This window comes from Canis aureus, chromosome 26 (genome assembly GCF_053574225.1).
Source record: "Canis aureus isolate CA01 chromosome 26, VMU_Caureus_v.1.0, whole genome shotgun sequence".
Lineage (NCBI taxonomy): Eukaryota > Metazoa > Chordata > Mammalia > Carnivora > Canidae > Canis > Canis aureus.
In genome coordinates this window covers 35508662-35531853 of record NC_135636.1, presented here as the reverse complement: position 1 = coordinate 35531853, position 23192 = coordinate 35508662, and the positions used below count along the sequence as shown (strand labels likewise).

General features: G+C 43.2%; 2 protein-coding genes across 60 annotated transcripts in view; one reads left to right on the top strand and one right to left on the bottom strand.

Moving 5' to 3' along the window:
• The window catches only part of PTPRT (protein tyrosine phosphatase receptor type T), a 1037422-nt gene that overhangs the window by 999965 nt on the left and 14265 nt on the right, over positions 1–23192 (top strand). For all 13 annotated transcript variants that reach the window (XM_077873195.1, XM_077873196.1, XM_077873193.1 and 10 more), the window contains 3 exons: positions 18919–19044; positions 19934–20097; positions 22964–23099. In XM_077873195.1, coding sequence (XP_077729321.1) covers positions 18919–19044; positions 19934–20097; positions 22964–23099 — 426 coding nt within the window. The remainder of the gene's footprint in view (positions 1–18918; positions 19045–19933; positions 20098–22963; positions 23100–23192) is intronic.
• The window catches only part of LOC144298368 (uncharacterized), a 234434-nt gene continuing 213113 nt past the window's right edge, over positions 1872–23192 (bottom strand). For 42 of the 47 annotated variants that reach the window (XR_013365357.1, XR_013365359.1, XR_013365362.1 and 39 more), the window contains one exon: positions 1872–2591. The gene's annotated coding sequence lies outside the window, so the exon portion shown is untranslated. Of the gene's footprint in view, positions 2592–22944; positions 23064–23192 lie in introns of all 47 variants that reach the window. The other 5 variants (XR_013365355.1, XR_013365335.1, XR_013365352.1 and 2 more) reach the window with 1 other exon arrangement.

Genomic DNA, 23192 nt, shown 5'->3' with positions numbered 1-23192 from the left:
CCTGCTTCTGCTCAGAATCTTCCACTGCACCGTTCAATCAGCCATCCCCAGCCACAGATATTCTCCCCTTCTCCACAGTGGCTTCTGCTCAAAGATAATTACAAGCAGTGGGGGCTGAAGATAAAGACTCTGAAGGCAACTACATGTATTTGACCTCAGAGATCTTTTTTTAACTCCTAAGAACTCCAAGGCCTATGATCAGATTAGTGGGGCAATATCCTAGAACCACAACATCCAGCAAATGACACTGTGGTTTCCAGTGGGAGCATCAGAAAGAACCTTTCCAGCCACACCCAATAGCACTGATGCAAGCAAGATCCCTTCTATCCTTGTGGGCTCTTGGGATAGACCAGAGTCCATGGGGAACAGACGGCAGAAGGGAACAGACACCCTCTTCATGGTCATGCCACACCTACAATATTGTTTAGACAGCTCAGGAGATCTCTGTGCCGGCCATGGGGTGGGGCTGTGCAGTAGGCACAATCATGGCCTCCCCACAAAGATGTCCACATCCTTGTCTCTAAACCAGTGAATGTATTATCTTCCAGAGTAGAAGGGACTCTGCATATGTAGTAAACATAAGGGTGCTGAGATGTGTACATTGTCCTGGGCTATCCAGGTGGACCCAAGATTAGGATCCTAGGAAGAGGGATGAAGGAAGATCAGTCAATGGTGATGGAAGCAGACCACGGGACAACAGAAGCAGAACGTGGAGTGATAATAGCCACAGACCGAAGTGTGCTGGCTGCCTCTCAGAACTGGAGAAGATGAGGAATGGATTGTCCCCTGCAGACTCCAGAAAGGAACACGGACAGCTCAGCTGACACTTTGACTTTAACCCTTTAATACTCATTTCAGGTTCCTGACCCCCCAGATAATCTGTGTTGTGTTAAGCCACCACATTTGTGGTAATTAGTTGCATCAGCCATAGGAAACTAATACAGACAATAAAACTGTAAACAGGAATTCAGACCCAGAGGTACAGGAATCAGTGCCAGTGTGGGATGTGAGACTGAAATCGTGGGAACATCCAGAGTCAACAGTGTTGGACTGGAAAGTGGTTTGAGCTTGGAGTAATTCACATCTGAATCAGAGACCATCAGGAATCATGAGACAGCAAGATGGAGGGAGCCAAAGAGAAGTCAGATGTCCACCTCACCAACCACAGGACTACTTTTGCTGACCCAGGAGGAGGTCTTTTAAAAGTCAAGATGCAAAAAAAAAAAAAAAGTCAAGATGCATGTTTCTGGGTTGTGTTCAATCCTTCAGTCATCCACATGCATTGACTGAAAACCTACCATGCACCAGGCACAGACCAGACCAAAGAGGCACAAACAAACAAAAAAAAACAAACCCAGTCCCCATGGAGCAGACATTGTAGTGAAGTAATATCTACCTGCCAGACTCCCTTGGCATCAAACAGGATGGAACTGTCTTCAGCTGGAACCATCTCAACCAAGACCCCTGAGTAGCAGGAAGAAGCTGACCGGGAAGCAGAAGGGATGGAAGGGGCAGTGTGTAGGCAGCATGTCACATGCTCCTGAGCTCTGTGGGTAGCCTTAGAAGAATCCAGCAAGAGATGACCACCACACATCACCCCACCATCCTGGAATCAGGTTTGGGGTCAATGAGACCCAGTGTCACTTTGGTTGTCAGTGCTAGGTCTTTAGTGTCCCTTGAACATCCTACTCATTTATCATACTGACTATGCTTGCAGCATCCCTCTGAGTTTCTCAGTGTTTCCCTTGTCACTCATTCTAGGGAGGACATGTTATTGTGCTTACATCTTAAAGATTTTATCATGTGTATGTTCTCCAAACACCTTTTGATATTTCCCAAGTCTTTCACCAGAGATGTGCTATTTTAGAAGCTTTTGTTTTCCAAACTGTATTTACTAATTAATCATTGGTTAGTTTTACTTGTATGTTTTTCCACAAACATAACTACCCCAGTGAATTTCTGATTGGCAGACCATATACAGAACTAACACTAGACGGTCTAATTCCAGCCCAAAGCCAGAGACTTGATGTTCTTCATTCCAGGACAACAACGAGATTTTCTTTAGCTTCTAAAGACTTTGGAGATCTCTCATTGGCTTCTCCTGCCAACTTTATAGACCCCACTTTGGAAACCACTGATCTGACTGGGGTCCATTTCCCCTCATTTTGCACATCAGAAAGCTGAGGTCTAGGCAGGAAAAAACTATTTATCCAGAGCCCCATAGCCCATCACTGACTTGGGTCCAATCTACCAGGGATTGTGAAGATTTTGGTTACCATTTAAACAATAGGATTTCCAGGGCCCCGGTGCCTGGTAATCACTGACTGGCACATGGGTATATGGAGCAGAAAGAAAGCTCTTGTTTGGTATAAAATAAGAGCTCTGTAAAAGCTGAGCTGCCGAGTTCTGAGGCTCCCACCATGGAAAGTCTGAGAGTTCAAGTAATGCCAGGCAAGGTAGAAAGTTGACGGAGTGTGAGACCAAGAATTGTACATTCGCACAGTTTCTAGAAGTGAGAGAGGGAAGCTCATCATCCTCCCAGGAGAAGAGCAGGGGTGATATTTCAGAGATGTCTTTTCCTGTCACTGTGCCTGCAAGACAAATAGAAAGCAATGATATCTCCATCTTTATCTTGGCTTATGAAAACACAGCCTAACATGCTGGCAAAACCCACAGAAAACCGAAGGCTCTGAGAGCCTCGAGTCTGGCTGTGTTTCTGTTCCAGTAGGTATCAATAGAATAAGAAGTCTTGGGGGCGGGGGGCGGCACCTGGGTGGCTCAGTTGGTTAAGCATCTGCCTTCGGCTCAGGTCATTATCCCAGGGTCCTGGGATTGAGTCACATGTTGGGCTCCTTGCTCAGCAGGGAGTCTGCTTCTCCCTCTCCCTCTGCCCCTTTCCACTGCTTATATTCTTTCTCTCTCTCTCTCTCTCTCTCTCTCTCTCATAAAAAAAATCTTTTTAAAAAGTAGTCTGGGTCTATGAGACCTGCCTTCAAGTTCTAACCCTGCTGCCTACTGGCCTTAAGCCAGTTTCATTAGCTGTCCCAAATCTCAACGTGATCTTCTATTAAAATCATGTAACCCAGAGGTCAGCCAAATTCACGCTGTCCTTGAAAATTTAATTGAAATGGGCTCTGCTTCCTCTTCCCCATCCTGTGGCCAAGTTTATTATCTACCCCATAGATATTGAGAATTGCAAGGGAGTCCTGTTTGCATGCTTACTTCCCACTTCCCGCTCAGGCCTTACTGGGGACAAAGTGGAGTTCGAATCCCAGTAATGCCCATGGCCAAAGGTTGAATGTTGCACATCCCCATTCTTAACCGCACCTCTTCTTGCCTCCTCACCCCTGGCATGTGGCAGCACATCTACCCACCCACACCCTGTTGCCCAAACCGTTTCCTACCTCTGCCTCTCCTTCCATGCCTCCCATAGCAATGCTACCTTCTACCCAAAAGCTGTGCCTTTCTTAAGCTGTACGGTTGCACTCTGTTTAATACACAGTGTCACATTATAGTGAAGGCACACTATTATATTAGTTTCATGTGTATAGTGTAGCAGTTCAGCAGTACCATAGGTTACTTAGTGTTAAGATATTTGCACTCCCAATCTCCTTCACCATTTTCACCCAACCCCCACCCAGCTCTTCTGATAACCATCACTTTGTTCTGTATAGTTAAGGCTGTGTTTTTTGGTTTGTCTCATTTTTCTCTATTCCTCCTTTGTTTTGTACCTTAAATTCCACATATGAGTGAAATCATATAGTATTTGTCTTTCTCTAACTTATTTCACTTAGCATTATACTGTAGACCTACCCATATAGTTCCAAATGGAAAGATTTCATTCTTTTTTATGGCTGAATAATATTCTGTGTATATACTACTTCTTTATCCATACATCTATTGATGGACAGGTAGGCAGCTTCCATAATTTGGCTATTATAATTAATGCTAGAATAAACATTGGGTGCATGTTTCCCTTTGAGTGTGTTTTTGTTTTCTTTGGGTAAATACCCAATAGTACAGTTACCGGGTCATAGGGTAGTTCTATTTTTAACATTTTGAGGAACCTCTATACTGTTTTCCACAGTGTCTGCTCCAGTTTTCATTCCCAGTAATAGTGCATGAGGATGAGGGTTCCTTTTTCTCCACATCCTCACCAACACTTGTTGCTTCTTGTATATTTTATTTTAGCCACTCTGACAGGTATGAGGTGATATCTCATTTGTACTCTTTATTTGCATTTCCCTGATGATGAGTGATGTTGAACATCTGTTTCATGTGTCTGTTGTCCATCTGGATGTCTTCTTTGAAGAAATGTCTGTTCATATTTTCTGTCCATCTTTAAGTGGGTTATTTGTTTTGGTGTTGAGTTGTATAAGTTCTATATATATTTTGGATACTAACCCTTTATCAGATACATCTTTTGCAAATATCTTCTCCCATTCAGTAGATTGACTTTTGGTTGCTTTGACTTTTGGTTGTTTTGACTATTGGTTATTTCCCTCACTGTGCAGAAGCTCTTTATTTTGATGTAGTTCCAGTAGTTTATTTTTGCTTTTGTTTCCCTTGTCTCAGGAGACATATCTAAAAAGATATTGTTATGGCTGATGTCAGAGAAATCACTCCCTGTGTTCTCTTCTAGGATTTTTATGATTTCAGGTATCAGATTCTGGTCTTTAATCAAATTCGAAGTTAGTTTTGTCTATGGTGTAAGAAAGTGGTCCAGTTTCATTCTTTTGCATGTTGCTGTTCAGTTTTCCTAACACTATTTCTAAAGGGACTGCCTTTTTGCCATTGGATATTCTTTCCTACTTTGTTGAAGATTAATTGACCTCATAATTATGTGCTTATTTCTGGATTTTCTATTCTGTGCCATTGATTTGTGTATCTGTTTTGTACCAGAACCATACTGTTTTGATTACTACGGTTGTATAATATAACTTGAAGTCGAGAGTTGTGATGCTTCTAGCTTTGCTTTTCTAAGATTGCTTTCTCTATCTGGGCAGAGTCTTTTGTGGTTACATACAAACTTTAGGATCATTTTCCACTTCATTATTGGTATACACAAATGCAATGGATTTCTGTCCATTAATTTTGTATCCTGCAAGCATAATGAATTCATTTATCCCTATTCTAGTAGTTTCTATGATGAAGTCTTTTGTGTTCCCTTCTATATGGTATCATGTCACAAATAGTGAGGCTTACTTCTTCCTTACTAATGTGGGTGCCTTTTATTTTTTTCTCTGACCTGCTCAGCTTGATTACTTTCCATGACTCTGTCCTCCAGGTCACTAATTTGTTCTTCTGCTTCTTCTAGCCTGCTATTTATTCCATCTATATGTTTTTAGTTTCATTTATAGTGTTCTTCACTTCTAATTGGTTCTTTTATGTCCCCTCATTGTTAAAGGTTTCAGTGATGTCTTCTACTCTTTTGTCAAGTCCAGTGAGTATCTTTATGACTGTTACTTCAAATTCTCTATCAGGCATGTTACTTATCTCCATTTTCCTTAGGTCCTGCTCTTTCATTTGGAACATACTACTCTGTCTCCAAATTTTTTCTACCTCTCTGTGTCTGTTTCTGTGTGTTAAGAAAGTCAACTATGTGTCCTGTTTTTGAAAGTAGTGGGCAGGATGAGCACTTTTAACAAGGTGGCACTGGTCCTTTGCCAGAGAGAATGTGCCCCCACTGCTAAGACTGGGGCCAGCTGAGTCAATCCACAAAGCATGCACAGGCAGGGCATACAGTACCCACAAATTGTGGACACTGGTCCTTTTCCACAGGGGATGAGCCACTGCTGCTGAGACCTGGCTGGCAAAGCATGCATGGGTGAAGCGTGCAGTTTTAACAAGGTGCATGTGTCCTCTGCAGGAGGTAATCAGCTGCCACCATTTCTGCCAAAACTGAGGCCCTGCGAAGCATGCGGTCAGAAGACATGGTGTTGGCAAGGTTTGCAGGATCTTCTCAGAAAGGAGGCTCACAGCATCATGACTCAGGCAAACGTGACTGGAAATGGCAGATCTGCCAAAGCACAGGGGAGCAGGGCTTGGTGTAAGCAAGTTAGGTAGTTAATGTGGGTGTTGCGCTGGTTCCCACAGGTGGCCATGTGTTTATACTGGGGGATGAAGGCAGGAAACAGCACCTGCCACCTCCTTTGTTCCTGGAGGGGTCTCCCTGTAAACTCAACCCCTCTGGGATGCTCTGAGATGAGTAAATAGGACCCTGGCATTTCCAAACTGCTGCTTCGAGGCTTGGTCTCTATGGGCTGCTTGTTGTGCTGTCTCTTTAAGCCTAGGGATTCAACTTCCTAACATCCTCTTGGCTCTCCCAGAACCAAGCCTGCTGATTTTTAAAATTCCAGGCTTTAAGTCCTCCTAGTTGTAAGAACTCAGAAAATTTGGTTTGGTTTCAAAGCCAAATGCTATGAGGATTCACCTCCCCCATTTGGGCTCCCTGTTATGATCCTTTGTTCCTCTCTTCTCTCCTCACCCACAGTTCCTTCCCAAGGATGACCTGTGAGTCAGTTTAGCTCCTACCCCATCTCTTCCCTTCCTACCCTCTTTGATGTGGCCTCTCCTCTACATTTAGTTGTTGAATTTGTTCTGCCAGTCTTCAGGTTGTTTTCTGCATTATTTGCACTTAATGTGAGTGGTATCTAGTTGTATTCACAGAACAAGGTGATATTTGGGTCCACTACTACACCTTCTTCACCAGAAGTCCTTCTTGAGCTCTCTCTTCAATACGTCTTTCTGAAGCCTGCCCTGAGACTTTGCCATCCACTCTACATCCTCTGTAAATATTCTTCTAAAATCCTTCCCTTTCTCCTCAGACTCCAATGCAACTGTCATAAGTAAGTTCCCCCACTACACAGAGATTGCATTATTCACCACATGGGGCTGTTGAGAGGCATATGTGCTTTTTTTTTTTTTTTTTTTTTTTCAAATTTTTATTTATTTATGATAGTCACAGAGAGAGAGAGAGAGAGAGAGAGGCAGAGACACAGGCAGAGGGAGAAGCAGGCTCCATGCACCGGGAGCCCGATGTGGGATTCGATCCCGGGTCTCCAGGATCACGCCCTGGGCCAAAGGCAGGCGCCAAACCGCTGCGCCACCCAGGGAGCCCCGAGGCATATGTGCTTTAATCACCAGTCATGTGCCTCTTTCTCTCTGCCCCTTGCTTTGTACCTGCCACCTCACCCTCAATCTGTCTTCCTTAGCTAGCCAATTATATGATTTTGGTTCTTTATAGAATCTATTTAAAGGAATTTTATAATCACTGATCTAAATTTTGAAACCAATTCAGGTAACTTTCACATTTTTCTCTTAGAAATATTAATTCAATTTCACCTTTAAGTGGCCCAGGATTGATTTCCCCTACTACGAACCTGGAATAAGGAGAGTCCTTCATTTCTGAAACTGTGATATTAATTGGCCTTTCCATCTTATCAAAGTATTGTTTAATTAACAAAAGGCATAACTAAGGTACACTGAAATGTGCTTTTAAATTGTTGATTCCAAAAATAGGCCCATATGCTAGTTTTCATTCAACTCATCAGAACATGTTTATTCCAGCAACTAACAAGCTTTCTGATTCCATCAGCAAGAAAATGATGTTCAACAGTGAGGCTACCTCCACATTTGTTACATTTCACGTGTGAACTTGCTCTCCCAAAGGACATCTTTTCATGGTCCAAAGAGCTATGGAAATCACTAGGTGGAATAATGTATGGCAGCTGTTCCAGGGCCGTTCACACATGCTTGGTTTAACTTGTTCTGACAATAAATAGCAGAAGTCCCTCTGCTTTTCTGGAAGAAGCATGGATATTTCTGAATCATATGCAGCAACTGAACTGGCTTCCCCTCCCAGGTGTGATCAGCAAGACTGACTGTGTGTATCTGCAGTGGTGTGAAGCCCTCCCTTCGAGAAGGCAACACCATCCCTCCCTAGTCTATTGGGTAAGAAAAGGAGGGGGGTGGTGCCAAGACATGAGGTGGGAAAGGGCCATGCAGACTCTAGGCTAGAGAGAATTGGAACCTATTCTTGGAGAAAGCCACTTCAAAAGATTTTCAACTAAATAAAAAAAAAAAATGCCAAAGTTGCATCGAGTGTACATGCAGCCCCAGGTCACCTGGGTTCTCATAGTCTTAGAACCAAGTGGGCCTCCTTGAACCCTCCACCATTTTCCAGGACCTTAAGAAACCATAGATCTCTAAGGAGCTTGGGAAGATGGAGCAGTAGCAAGACCCTGAGCTCACCCTGTCCCACATCTTCAACTAGGTATCATCTACATCCCAAGTCAACAAGTCACAGAGTGATCCAAAGACTGGCAGAACAAACTTCACACCTACTTATAGAAAAAAGCTGCATATGAAAGGTTAGGATACAGAGAGCTGCATGTGCAGAGAGAGCAAAGAAATGAGCCCTTACACCAGGGAACTCACCCAGGGAAAACTAATCTCCATAACATTTGGCGTTAAAAACCTGAGGGGCTGGGGTGCCTGGGTGGCTCCGTTGGTTAAGCATCTGACTCTTGATTTCAACCCAGATTGTGTTCTCATGATCTCTTATGAGATCAAGCCCTGAGTCAGGCTATAGGCATGAAGCCTGCTTAAAATTTTCCCTCTGCCCTCTAACCCCGACTTGTGCTCTCACTCTAAAATATGTGTGTGTTTGTGTGTTTGTGTGTGTGTGTGTGTAATAAAAACCAGAGGGATTGAATTCTGTGAGCTTTAAAAGGCAGCAGACTCAGCACTGGGCCAGCCAGGAGGGCAAGTGAAAGCTGGAGAGAGACAGCAGCCTCAAAGAGACAGCAGCCTGCACAGAAAAGCAAATTAAAGCAACGTTTTATATACCAGGGCGAATGGGAGACAGGTCTGTTCATACTGATTTGGGAGTGTATTGTGGGACTTCTCTGAAAGTGAGGGACCTGGCAGGCACCATGTTCCTCCCTTATCCCCCAGCATAAACACAGAGCCACCTGTGGGACACTGGGCTGCACAGACACTTCTGTGTGACCTGCTGGCAGTACGCTACCCCCATGAGTTCTCCTGAGGACTCACCCACTCGAAGCCTGCTGGCCTCTGCCCTAGGCTCAGGGTAAATTTCGTTAAAGCTACACATATTCCCTGACCAGCTGATAGGTGCACAGCAGCCTCAGTGTGCCATGCACAGCACCATGCCCCCAGCTGCCGCTGTGGGCTGTAACCAGCTGCCATCACATGCCATGCCCTGCCACACACTCACAGCCACCATTGTGCACCAGGCTCAGCTGCACCCAGCCACCTTCTTACACCACTTCCAGTCTTGCACCCTTGGCAGACAGCCCTGGCACACAGCCCCCACCAGCTCCGACATACAGCCCCAAGTTGCCACAGCATTTCAAGATATCCAGCATAGGACTGGTGGTCCAGCAAAAATTTTGCTAACACCACTGGCCCACTCCCAAGTTCCCCAGGAGCATACCTTCTTGGAATGAGGTGCTTGAGTCCCACTAACACCAGAGAGAAGCACAGACCACAACAGGCAGAGTCAGCACAGACAACTGCACTGAAAGGAAAAGTGACTCAGACACAACAGCAGGGCATAAGCAAAAAACATAGGAAACTCTCCTGAAGTGCCAGATTTTGGTGAACAGGGTACACTGCAATGCAGGGCACTGCAGGGCACTCCAGGATCTCTTTTTCATAATATCACTACTTTTAAGAGCAGAATACACAAGTGACTTTCTTAACACAGAAAACAGACACAAAGAGGCAGACAAAATGAAGAGACAGAGAAATTTATCCCAAATGAAAGAACAGGGAAAGGCCACAACCAGAGATCTAAGCAAAACAGATAAAAGTTACATGCATGATAGAAAATTTAAAGCAATGATCAAAAGGATACTCACTGGACTTGAGAAAAGGGTGGAGGACAGGGGCACCTGGGTGGCTCAGTGGTTGAGCGTCTGCCTTTGGCTCAGGTTGTGATCCTGGGGTCCTGGGACCAAGTCTCATATCAGGCTTCCCATGGGGAGTCTGCTTCTCCCTCTGCCTATGTCTCTGCTTCTCTGTGTCTTTCATGAATAAATAAAATCATTTTTTAAAAGGGAAGGTGGAGGACATCAATGAAATCCTTAACACAGAGATAAGGAATAACATAGCAGAGATAAAGGGCTAAATGAATGAAAAACATCCTTGGTGGAATGAATACAAGGATGGAAGAAGCAGAGAAATGAATTACTGACCTAGAAGACAGACTAATGGAATATAATGAAGCTGAACAAAAGAAAAAAGAAATATGCAAAACGAGGATAGATTTAGGGAACTGACTCCATCTGATGTAATAACATTCGTATTATGGGGGGCCCCAGAAGAATAAGAGAGAAAGAAGAGCAGAACATTTATTTGAGGAATTAATAGCTGGAAACTTCCCTAATATGGGGCAGGAAACAGATATCCAGATTCTAGAGGCACAGAGAACTCCAGCCAAAATCAACAAAAGCAGATTCACACTAAGCATATTGTAATTAAACTTACAAAATATATTGATAAAGAAAAACAATTTTTAAGCAGCAAGACAAGAGACAACAGTAACTTATAAGAGAAAATCCATAAGGATAACAGGAGATTTTTCAATAGAAACTTTGCAGGCCAGAAGAGAGTGGCATGATATATTGAAAGTACTGATTGGGAAAAATCTGCAACCAAGAATATTTATTCCAGCAAGGCTATTGTTCAGAATAAAGGAGAGAGAGAGAGTTTCCCAGACATATGAAAACTAAAAGAGCTAAACAGGCCCTGCAAGAAATATTAAAGGGGACTCTTTGAGTGGAAAGGAGAGACCAAAAGTGACAGTTATAAAGGTAGGAAACAAAAAAGCAGTGAAAATGAATATTTCTGTAAATTTTCAGTCAAGGAACTTTTAAAAAGCATATAAAATATAATAACATATAGCAAAAATGTGGGGAGGAGAGGAGTAAAGAATGGTTTCAAACTTAAATGGCCATCAATCTAATATAGACCTCTATCTGCAAAAGAAGTTATATACAAAACTAATGTAGCCATATATCAAAAACTTCTAATAGACTTGCAAAGAATAAAGAGAAGGAAATCCAAACATACTAAAAATAATCAGCAAAATATGAAAGAAAGACAAGAAAGGATCAGAGAAGATCTTCAGAAACAATCACAAAACAAGTAATAAAATGACAATAAATACATATCTATCAGTAGTTACTTTGGATGTGAATGGACTAAATGATCCAATCAAAAGACATAAGGTGAGAGGTTTAAAAAAAAAAAAGACCTATCTATATGCTTCCTACAAGAGACTCATTTTGGACCTAAATATACTGAGCGAAAGTCAGGAGATGGAGAAACCTCTACCATGCAAAGGGATGTCAAAAGAAAGCTAGAGTAGCAATACTTATATCAGACAAAATAGACTTTAAAACAAAAGCTATAACAAGAAACAAAGAAGGGCACTATATAATAGTAATGGGAACAGTCCAACAAGAAGATATAGCCATTGTAAATATTTATGCACCCAACATGGGAGCACCCAAATAACTTAAACCAGTTAAGAAAAAACATAGAAGAATTAATTGATAACATTGCAATAATAGCGGGGAACTTTAACATCCCCCATAATCAATGGACAGATCATCCAAACAGAAAATGAACAAGGAAACAGTGGGTTTGAATGACACCCTAGACCAGATGTGTCTAACCAATATATTCAGAACGTTCCATTCTGAAACAGCAGAATATACATTGTTTACAAATTGTACATGGAACATTCTCCAGAGATCACCTATTCGCCCACAAAACAAGCCTCAACAAATTCAAAATGATCCAAGTCATACTATGCGTCTTTTCTGACCACAACACTATGAAACTAAAAATCAACCATAAGTAAAAATCTGGAAAGATCACAAACGCATGAGGTTGAATACCATGCTACTAAACAATGAATGGGTCAACCAGTAAATCAAAGAAGAAATCAAAAAGTATATGGAAACAAACAAAAATGAAAACATAATAGTCCAAAAGCTTTGGGATGCAATGAAAGTGGTTCTAAGAGGGAAGCTTATAGCAATATAGCCTACCTCAAGAAATAAGAAAAATCTCAAATAAACAACCTAACTCACACCTAAAGGAGCTAGAGAAAGAACAGCAAACAAAACCTAAAACCAGCAGAAGGAAGGAAATAATAAAAATTAGAAAAATAAATGATGCAGAAACTAAAAAGACAATAGAACCAATCAATGAAACCAGAAGCTGGTTCTCTGAAAAAAAAAATCAATAAATTTGATAAACCTCTAGCCAGACTTACCAAGAAAATAAAAGTACCCAAATAAATAAAATCACTAATGAGAGAAGAGAAATAACAACCAACACCACAGAAATACAATCATGAGAGATTATGAAAACCTATATACCAACAAATTGGACAATCTAGAATAAATGCATAAATTCCTAGAAACATATAAACTACTGAATCTGAAGCAGGAAAAATAAAAAATTCAAATAAGCCAGTAATCAGCAAGGAAATTGAATCAGTAATCAAAACACTCCCAGCAAACAAAAGCCCAGGACCAGATGGCTTCACAGTCAAATTCCATCAGACATTTAAAGAATAATTAATACCTATTCCTCTTAAGCTATTACAAAAAAAAAAAATAGAAAAGGAAGGAAAACTTCCAAATTCATTCTATGAGGCCAGCATTACCCTGATACCAAAACCAGATAAAGACACCACTAAAAAAGAGAACTACAGGCCAATATCTATGATTAACATAGATAGAAAAATCCTCAACAAAATACTAGCAAACTGAATCCAACAATATATTTTTAAAAATCATGCAGCACGGTCAAATGGGATTTATTCCTGGGTTGCAAGGGTGGTTCAATATTTGCAAATCAATTGATGTGACACATCAATAAGGGAGAGAATGAGAACCAAATGATCATTTCAACAGACAGAAAAAGCACTTGACAAAGTGCCATTCATGATAATAACCCTCAGCAAAGTAGACTAAGAGGGAACATACTTCAACATAATAACGGCCTTATATGAAAAAACCCACAGCAAAATCATCCTTAATGGGGAAAAACTGAGAGCTTTTCTCCTAAGGTCAAGAACAAGACAAGAATGTCCACTCTCACCCCTTTTATTCAGCATAGTACTTGAAGTCCTAGCCATAGCAATCAGACCACAAAAACAAAAAGCATCCAAGTCAGTAAGGAAGAAGTAAAACTTTCACTATTTGCAGGTGACATGATACTATATATAGACAATCCAAAAGACTCCACCAAAAAACCAACTACAATTGATAAATAAATTCATTAAAGTCACAGGGTTCAAACTCAATGGACAGAAATCTGTTACATTTCTATACACCAATGATGAAGCAACAGAAAGACAAATTAAGAAAACAATCCCATTTACAATTGCACCCAAAATAATAAGATACCTAGGAATGAACCCAAACCAAAGAAGTGAAAGACCTCTTCTCTGAAAACTATAAAATGCTCATGAAAGAAATTGAAGATGATACAAAGACATGAAAGGACACTCTGTGCTCATGGAGTGGAAGAACAAATATTGTTAAAATGTCTATACTACCCAAAGCAACATACACATCTAATGCAATGCCTATCAAAATACCAACAGCAGTTTTCACAGAACTAGAACAAAAAATCCTAACATTTGTATGGAACCAAAAAGACCCCACCCCAATAGTCAAAGCAATCTTCAAAAAGCGAAGCAAAGCTGGAAGCATTATAACTCCAGACTTCAAGTTATATTACAAAGCTGTAATAATCAAAACATTATAGTACTGGTACAAAAAAATAAACAGATGGGTCAGTGGAACAGAATAGAAAATGCAGAAATAAACCCACAATTTATATGGTCAATTAATCTTCAATGAAGCAGGAAAGAATATCCAGTGGCAAAAAGGACAGTCTCTTTAACTGGTGCTGGGAAATGGTGCACAAATGGTGCTGGGAAAACTGGACAGAAACATGCAAGGAATGACACTGGACCATTTCCTTATACCACAGATAAAATTAACTTCAAATTTGATTAAAGATCTAAATGTAAGACAGGAAATCATAAAAATCCTAGAGGAGAACACAGGCAATAACTTCTTTGACATCAGCCATAGCAACTTCTTTCTAGATATGTCTCCTGAGGCAAGGGAAACAAAAGCAAAAAGAAAATACTAGGATAACATCAAAATAAAAAGCTTCTGCACGGCAAAGGAAACAATCAACAAAACTGAAAGGCAACCTACAGAATGGGAGAAGATATTTGCAAATGAGGTTTGGTATCCAAAATATATAAAGAACTTCTAAAATTCAACCCCCCAAAAAACAATAATCCAATTAAAGAATAGGCAGAAGACATGAACAGACATTACTCCAAAGATATACAAATGACCAGCAGACACATGAAAAGGTGCTCATCATCACTAATCATCCAGGAAATGCAAATCAAGCTGCCTACCATGAGCTATCATCCCACACCTGTTAGAATGGCTAAAATCAGCAACACAAGACACAACAGGTGTTGACAAGGATGTGAAGAAAGGGGAACCCTCTTGCATTGTTGGAGGAAATGTAAGGGGTGAAGCTGCTGTGGAAAATATATGGAAGTTCCTCAAAAAGTTAAAAATAGAACCATCTAGCAATTGCACTACTGGATATTTACTCAAAGAATACGAAAACACTAATTCGATGGGATTAACATTTACCCTTATGTTTATAGAAGCATCATCTACAACAGCCAAGATGATGGAAGCAGCTCAAGTGTCCACCAATTGATGAATGGGTAAAGAAGATGTGCTATAGATACACAATGGAATATTATTCAGCCATAAAGAATGAAATCATGCCATTTGCAATGGCATGGATGGAGCTAGAGTGTATAATGCTAAACAACATAAGCCAGCCAGAGAAAGACAAATACCATATGATTTTACTCATAAGTGGAATTTAAGAAAAAAAAAGCAGAAGGAAAAAAATGAGAAAGAGAGAAAGAAATCAAGAAACAGACTCCTAATTATAGAGAACTGATGGTTACTGGAGGGGAGGGAGGCAGGGGATGGGTGAAATGGGGGATGGAGATTAAGGAGAGCACTTGTGATGAGCATCAAGTGATGTGTGGAAGGGTTGAATCACTGTATTGCACACCTGAAACTAATATAACTCTGTATGTTAACTGAAATTAAAAAAGAAACTCAAATATTAATACTGACAGCTTTAAAAAAAAAAGAAAGAAACCATAAGCCTCCCTCCCCAAAATTTCTGTAAATTCCTGGTGCTTATGTGCTCATAGACTCCTCAGTTCACACATGGGGTTCCCGCTCCCTTTGTGTGTCACCTAGATAGCAAAGCTCAGTTCCTCACTGGTTTCCTCAAGAAACCTCCATGTGCATTGAGCCTTATACATGTTATGACAAATTTACTGAATGTTTAGCAGGTTGGAGGGGCCACATGACACAGTGATTGACCTTCCACCCTTCCACTGGTTCTCCTATGCTCCCAACCTTTCTCATCTCCTGGGTCCCTCTTAATAATAGCCCACAGCTCTCTCTGCTTGGACATACACAACAGTGTCCCCATGTGCAGGATGCTGCCCACCCCCACTGCTACCCCAAGCTGGCTGATCAAGAATTTTCATGAGGGAAGTCCTATGGGTTACTACCCTAAAAAGAATTTTTCATAAAGGATATTAAGTAGGAGGGAGAAAAATCCCTTCACTTTATCCCCCTTGTTGTGAGTGACCATCCCCCACACTGCCTGCTAAAGATAGCTCACATTGATTGAGGAATCACTAAAGATCCCTGTGCGAAGTAACACATTAAGATTCCCAACCACTCATAACCCAGAGAAACTATAAGATTTGGCCAGTCTCAGCTAAAGGGCATCAGGGCTCGGACTTGAACCCAGGGTGCTTTGAGCAGGATCCCCACTACCTTGAGCTACTCTATGGACACAGGCTAAAATGTTAGTGCCCACCGAGGCATCATCCCAGCACTTGGACATCAGAACAGCCCAGAGCTAAATCACAGAGAACGTTTCTTGTTGGTGAGAATAATTTCCAAGCCCTAAAGGGTCACTAGAAACAGAACACTGGCTCCCCCCCCCCCCTTCTTTATCCTGCTTCCCATGCCTGGACTATGTGCAACATCCATGGCTGTCGGGAAACCTGATGATGCTTGGCGGCTCAAACACCCCATCTGCCCACACATCACTGGGCTGCGTGTCACCGTGCTACTGTTGCCGCTCCGGTCTCACAAATCAGGGAGCTCAAGTGAAAGGATGACTCCGCTTTAGGATTAGAAGGACCCTGCACCCTTCCCCAGCCCTCTGGGCATCATGGGAGAGTGACCTGGAAAATCAAATGCATAGAAATGTCCCAAAATATAGGAGTCTTGTTTGAGGCATAGTAAAACCTATTAGCTTGAGAAATTGGTCTGGAAATCTTATTAAAAGAGACAAATCATTCCGCCTTCTCTCGGGACTGAAAATATTGGGGGTAATAGACTTTCCCTGATGCCTAGGACCCATGAACCTCACATCAGGATCACAGCCAACCTCTGGCAAGGCTCAATTCAGTGCAGGTGATAAAGGCTATTATTTTTTTTTTAACGGGCAGTTCTGATTAATTCTGATTTCTTTGGCCAGCCACGGACTTATCTCTATCAGTCCCTCATTACTGTGAAGGTTGCAAGCCAGAAGAGCCAATGGCAAAGAGAAATAAAGTTCAAATTGTGGGTTTGTCATTATTGCATAGCTCAGCAGATAACTGTCCAGCACCCCCACCACACACACACACACACACACACACACACACACACACCCGACTTCTCTTTCAATATGCTCAATTAACCCACGATGGAGATGGGAAAGCAAGGCACCATTCCATTATGAAACCTGGCCTTGCTCATCTTTGCTATTTAAGAGGAATGATAAGAAGAATCCTTCAAATATGTACGTTAGCTATTATCATTATGGTGGTTATGTTTGCTGGGCACTGATAGGTTCCAGAATATTGTGAATCACTGGAATTGAGCAGATGCTTATTCCATGCCTGGCACTATGCTAAGGGCTTTCTTCACATGTATCATCTCCTTTATCCTTGGAACAACCCTGTAGGTCAAGGGTTGGCAAACTTTCTCTGTAAAGGACCAGACAGAAAATGTTTTAGGTTTTGCAGGCTATTTTAGATTATGCAGGGTATTCTCATACACAAATCTGCTGTTGTAGTCTGAAAGCAACCACAGACAATATGTACATGAGTAAGTATGGCTGTATTTCAATAAAACCGTATTTACAAAATAAGCCAACTGGCCAGGTTTAGCCTGTAGGTCATCATGTGGATATGTGATTCCCAGGCTGTAATTTGGGTTATTTTCTCTCTCCTATATCCTCCTTCCTCCCTGCTCTTCCATTCTGGTTCTACTTCTAGAGGAAGGATAAAATAAAAGATGTTTTTGCATGTGACTACCCAGGGAGAGTTGGCTGTTCTCTTTCAACAAAAGGGAGAGGATCATTTTCATGAAGATCCTGCCTCCGTGGTGGCTATAGGGGGCCATCAGATTTCCATGGGTCAAGCGTCAATCTAGCTCCTTGTCTGCAAGCTCAGTATAGACTGTGGCTACTGATGAAAGACTCAATCCCAAGCTATTCCCAGAAGGCTTAGCGGGTCTTCGTGAGTCTTGGGTACATTTTTTTGTAACTTCCCAATGGTCTAACATGTGGCTTCTTTGTCCATGCTGGGGCAGTCCCCAGCAAGCCTGCAGCTGCAATCTTAGCTCCCCTCTGAACCCCAGACAGGGTCTATCTCCATGTCCCTCAGAAACCAGGGATTTGAGGAAGTCTGCTTTGCCCCCCTCTCTGAGCCACAACCCCTACCACCCATCTGAATATTCTATCTCCAACTAAAGTCATCTAATGGCTCAACAGACACCGAGAAATAAATTATCTGTCTTTCCTTGATGGCACTATAAACTTAGGGAGCAGTTTAGGATCTTAGACCAGGGTTTCTCAGTCCCTGCCCTATTGCTATTTGGGGCCCGATTGGTCTCAGAGGAGCTATCATATGCACTGCGGGATGATAGCAGCATGCTCTACATGCTAGATGCCTATAGCAACCCCTAGGTGTGACCTTCAAAACATCTCCCAATATTGCCAGATGTCCCCTAACAAACCACCTCTGGCTGAAAACCTACTGTCTTTGGTCAAAGGGCAATCATTGCCTTTTGCTCTCAGCTGTAGATCCTAACTCCCAATTCCAGGAAAATAAGAAAGATCACAGGCAAGATATCTCAGCACCATGTCACATGATCTTTGGTGCAAGGTAAGCATAACTGTCCCCATCTTATGTAAGAGAAAACAGGCCTGTGTCACAGCAAATGAACAGCAGAACCTGGATTGAGATCCAAGCATGTCTGGTGCCAAGACCTGTGTGTTTCATAAACTACTGATGATCTGGTGGTAAGATGAACACTGGAAAGTTTTTTTTTTGGGGGGGGGGAATGGGGAAGTTTTTCTTGATCCATGTTTAACTAGAAACTGTACTTGCTCTTGCTTCAATGCTGTAATCCGGCCAACACTTTATGGAAGGTATTATTCCCCCTTGCTTTACAGAGGAGGAAACTGAGGCCCAGCAAACCTAACAAATGGTTTGATAACAACATAGCAAAAATGTTTAAGTCCAGTGTTTCTGTGTTCAGAGTTTTGACTTTTCAGCAACACCAACAGCAATGGGTGGCTGCTCCCTAACCGGGAAGCAGAGTCAAATTTCCCACCTAATACTCTACCTTTGTAGCCAGCATGTTCTGCAGGCAATAAGAAAGGGCTCGGCGATAAATGAGACCAACACCCCCCCCTCACCTCGGCCTCTCTCTGACCTCTCCCCTGCCCCAGCTCTGTATGCAGTACTGGCCCGAGAAGACCTCCGGGTGCTACGGGCCCATCCAAGTGGAGTTCGTGTCTGCGGACATTGATGAGGACATCATCCACAGAATATTCCGCATCTGCAATATGGCTCGGGTAAGTGTACCCCCACCTTTGCTTCCTGCACTGCTTCTCCCCAAAACAGATGGAGGCTATCAGGAGAGGCTGCTGCACCCCAGCCAGGAATGTATGCCATGCCATCCTGATAATCCCATCCTCCTCGGCGAAGCAATGCTTCTGCTGATTCCGGCTTCACACCCAACAATGCCTCTGACACGGAGAGATGCACAGGGAGACATCCAGCCCGCCATCCCCCTGTTCCCTGACACACTTGCTGCCTTGTAGTCAAAACTGTTCAGAAATGAGTGCCTCCCCACTGTGTTGTCTTGTTTTGGCGTGAGTTGATGCATTCTTTGATTGGATCCAGTAAGGTTTGGGCTTACTGACCAAGACCCTGAGAACACCAAGATGAAAAATAATTAGTTGCTTCCATGGGAAAATTCACCAGCTAGGTGGAGTGCTGGGTGAGAGGGAGATTAGTGGTCTATGAAGTGGCTAAAGACTTTGGTCTTTACTGGGGGCCCAGGGCGAACAGAACTCAGTTCACTGTCCAATGGGATGGTGAGATATGTTCTGGAAACATGAAGCTCGGGGTGGGGGGTGTGGGCGGGGGAGGGAGATGAATTCTGCCCAGTAGAGTTAGGGAAGGCTTTTCCTAGGGAAAGGGACATTTGACTTGGGTTTTGGAAATCAGTAGTTTTCCAGGTGGGGGAGGTGGAGGATGAGGGGCTGCAGGGAAGTCATGGCTGGAGAATCAGTGTGCACAAAGGTATAAAGATGAGCATGGGGATCATCTGTGACTCTCCCCATGATGACACGGCACAGACCCCATTGAGTCTGTGTCCCGCTACAGTGGTGCAGCCCCAGGGCATCAGAAGGGCTTGCATCCCTGGAAAAGCAGCCCTAATGGCCTCTCTGTTCTCAGCCTCAGGATGGTTATCGTATAGTCCAGCACCTCCAGTACATCGGCTGGCCCGCCTACCGGGACACACCCCCCTCCAAGCGCTCTCTGCTCAAAGTGGTCCGGCGGCTGGAGAAATGGCAGGAGCAGTATGACGGGAGGGAGGGGCGCACGGTGGTCCACTGCCTGTGAGTACTAGGAGGGCTGTATGGATGCTGGGTGACAGGGTGTCTGTCCTTGAGGATGCCACTGGCCACAAACACCAGCCACAGGCATGCCTCACTGCACCACATCTCAACATCCCTTAAAAGCCAGGGAGTGTGTATTCAAGGAATTACAATCTTTCATGGACTGGGTGTCACCAGTTTGTTGCCCTGAACTAAGGTTGTGTGACGTGTTATTGATGCAAAACCTGGTGGCCTTTTCCGAACATAGGAGGTGGGCAGGCCACTCCCCAGCACGCCCAATAAGGAGATAAGCCCTACTCCCCAGCAGGAAGCACAATGTGTCCTGTTAGTTGCAAGAAAGCTAGGATGAAATGAGTTCCAGTGACCAGATCCTCCAGTTATCTCCTAAGGAAGGAAAGGAAGAGAGGAGCATGTGTTGATTGAGTTTGATGCCAGACATTTTAAGTGAATCTTAAAATACTATCTGCGAAGTAGATGTTATCACGTTGTAGTGAAAAACTGAGGCAAGACAGGGTAAGGGGTCGGGAAGTTAAGAGAGAAGCTTTGATTTAAAGCCACTGGCCTCCAAGCTAATATGCCATCTGCTAACCCACATTGCCTCTGAGTAAACCAAAGAATTCATTGGCCATGCTGGCCTGGGGGGGCATCCCTTGCCGTGGGTTTAGAGGGAACACAGGGACATGGGGAGCCTGAGAGGCTGATGGATGGCTGCAAAGGGCCCAGGGGACACTGTCTCCCACAGCTCTGTGGGCTCAGGTGGGCTGTATTTATACTTCCATTACTGGGGCACCCTGGAACCTTTACCTCCTATCTTAGAACTGGCATGGCCAGAGCACAGGGATTTGCAAATAGACCTTGACGTCATAATGTTCAGTGGAGGTCAGGACCCTTAAGGGACTGGGATTGTCTTGATGACAATCCGTCATCAAGAAAGTTACTTAATTGAATGGGCCTCAGTTTCCTTATCTTTCCAGTGGGTATATTGAATTAGATCATCTTAAGGCCCTATCATGCTTTGGTATAAAATATTTAGAGAACAAATACAGTTCATCTACCACTATACAAATCCACAATATCATGGTAGCAAGTATGTATATGTTGTGAAAGTAATTACGTCTGAGAACCTGTGTCATAGTCTGCCAGAGGAGTATAAAGGGACCTCAGAGAAGGATCCTGCAAAGATCTTGGACACAGAACACATGTGTAGCCATAATAGCTATGCAACATATGACTGACAACCATTCCCTTTGCTGCTTAGTACGTGGAGGTTGGGGGAAGGTGATGGAACAGGCCCTATTCTTTTAAAATGTTGTGTCAGAGGAGGTAGGAGCAAGCTCTTCTCTCTTCAGAGTAAATATTTCTGGAGCCAGTGGAGGCATTAATAACACTTTACTGACCTCAGAATCAAGTTCAATCCTTACAAAACCAGCTTATTGCTCCCTTCTTAAAAATAGTGCATGCATACATCAAGAAAACCAGAGAAACACATACACATAGCTTACAGCCACCACCTATAATAATCCTTTCTTCCTAAAGGCACAAATCACAAACCAGGGACCAGGAAGATGATGTGAGGTGTGTCATGTTGATGGGTAATATCAACCAGACCAGGCTGGTTCTGCCCACATCCCCAAAACTGGCAACTGGTTCCCTGCTCCCTCCAGTTCCCTCCCACACACTGAGGTGGCCTCCCCTTTAAGTACATGGCCACACCCATTCCATCCAGGGTCTCACTCCACTAGGCCTGGGACACCTGTGCCCACTCCCCTCTTCCTCTTGGATTCTATCGTTCTTGCTTCAGAACGCTCCTTCTGGGGGGAGTCCCCTTCCTCCTCCTCCTCTGGGTGATTATCTTTTAGCCTGATTTTTTTGAAGGAGTACCTTTTTACCCATGTGCCCCCTTGCCAAGGTAACTAGGAAAGCATAGTCATATCCTTCTATCATCGGGGACCTTGGCATCTTCGTAGGCCCAGAAAACACAACAGACACCAAAATGCAGGCACTGGCCAGTGAATAGAAAGTACTGTCAGTACTTAAAACATTTGCTTGTTGGGTGTCCTGTAGATAAAACATCTGGGAAACCAAGCACCTTAGTTTCCATCCAGGTGTTCTTTAGACATAGGCCATTATATGAAATCATTAGTTGCTCTTGGTAACATGCCCAGGAGTTCCGAATCAGGCAGATTCCTAAATGGACTTTCAATAAATAGTTGGAGGGGTATTTCCATGAACATGAACTATGGAGCATCAGGAGGGACAGAGAGGTGACCCTGCCAGGAGCTCTCTAGCTCTGCTCTCCTGATCAACAGGGTCTTGCTCAAACCAGGGTGTCCAAACAGAGACCTGTCGTTTCAGGATAGACCATCTCAGACCCACCAGCCCCATCTCCAAGCCTAGGCTGGCTAACCTGAGGCTAACAGAGATGTCTCTGATGTTTCCGTCCTTAGTGGATAGAAAAACACTAGAATGAAAACCATCTAGGATCTTCCATTGTCTTAATTCGATGTGTAGGAGGATCCAAACATCCTTTTGGACAGGGACCACATGTAAAAGGCACTGTTTGGGTCAGTGTGCCATGGGTGACTTTAACATGATCATAGAACCAAGGAAACATCCAGCTACTTGAATTTTCAAAAAGCATCTAGTCCAACCCCTCCATTATATGAATAGGAAACAACTTGCCCAAAGTCAGAGCAGATTCATGGCACCAATGGGGCTCAAACCAGTAAGGCTTTCACCACAGCCTGACTTTGCATTTTACCGGGGCAGCCACTCCCCACTACTGCTGATATGGCTTTAGGATCAGCAGGTGCTGGGGGAGGGGGTTTACCCAGGAATATAGCTCACCTCTTCACTCTGTGTTTAGAAATGGGGGCGGCCGCAGTGGAACCTTCTGTGCCATCTGCAGCGTGTGTGAGATGATCCAGCAGCAAAACATCATTGACGTGTTCCACATCGTGAAAACACTGCGTAACAACAAATCCAACATGGTGGAGACCCTGGTGAGTGTCCCAGGAAGCTTATTCCACAGCCAGGGCCTGACCCTAGTTCCCCTGATGTGGAGAAAGTGGCATCAGATAGTAAAAACCCCCAAC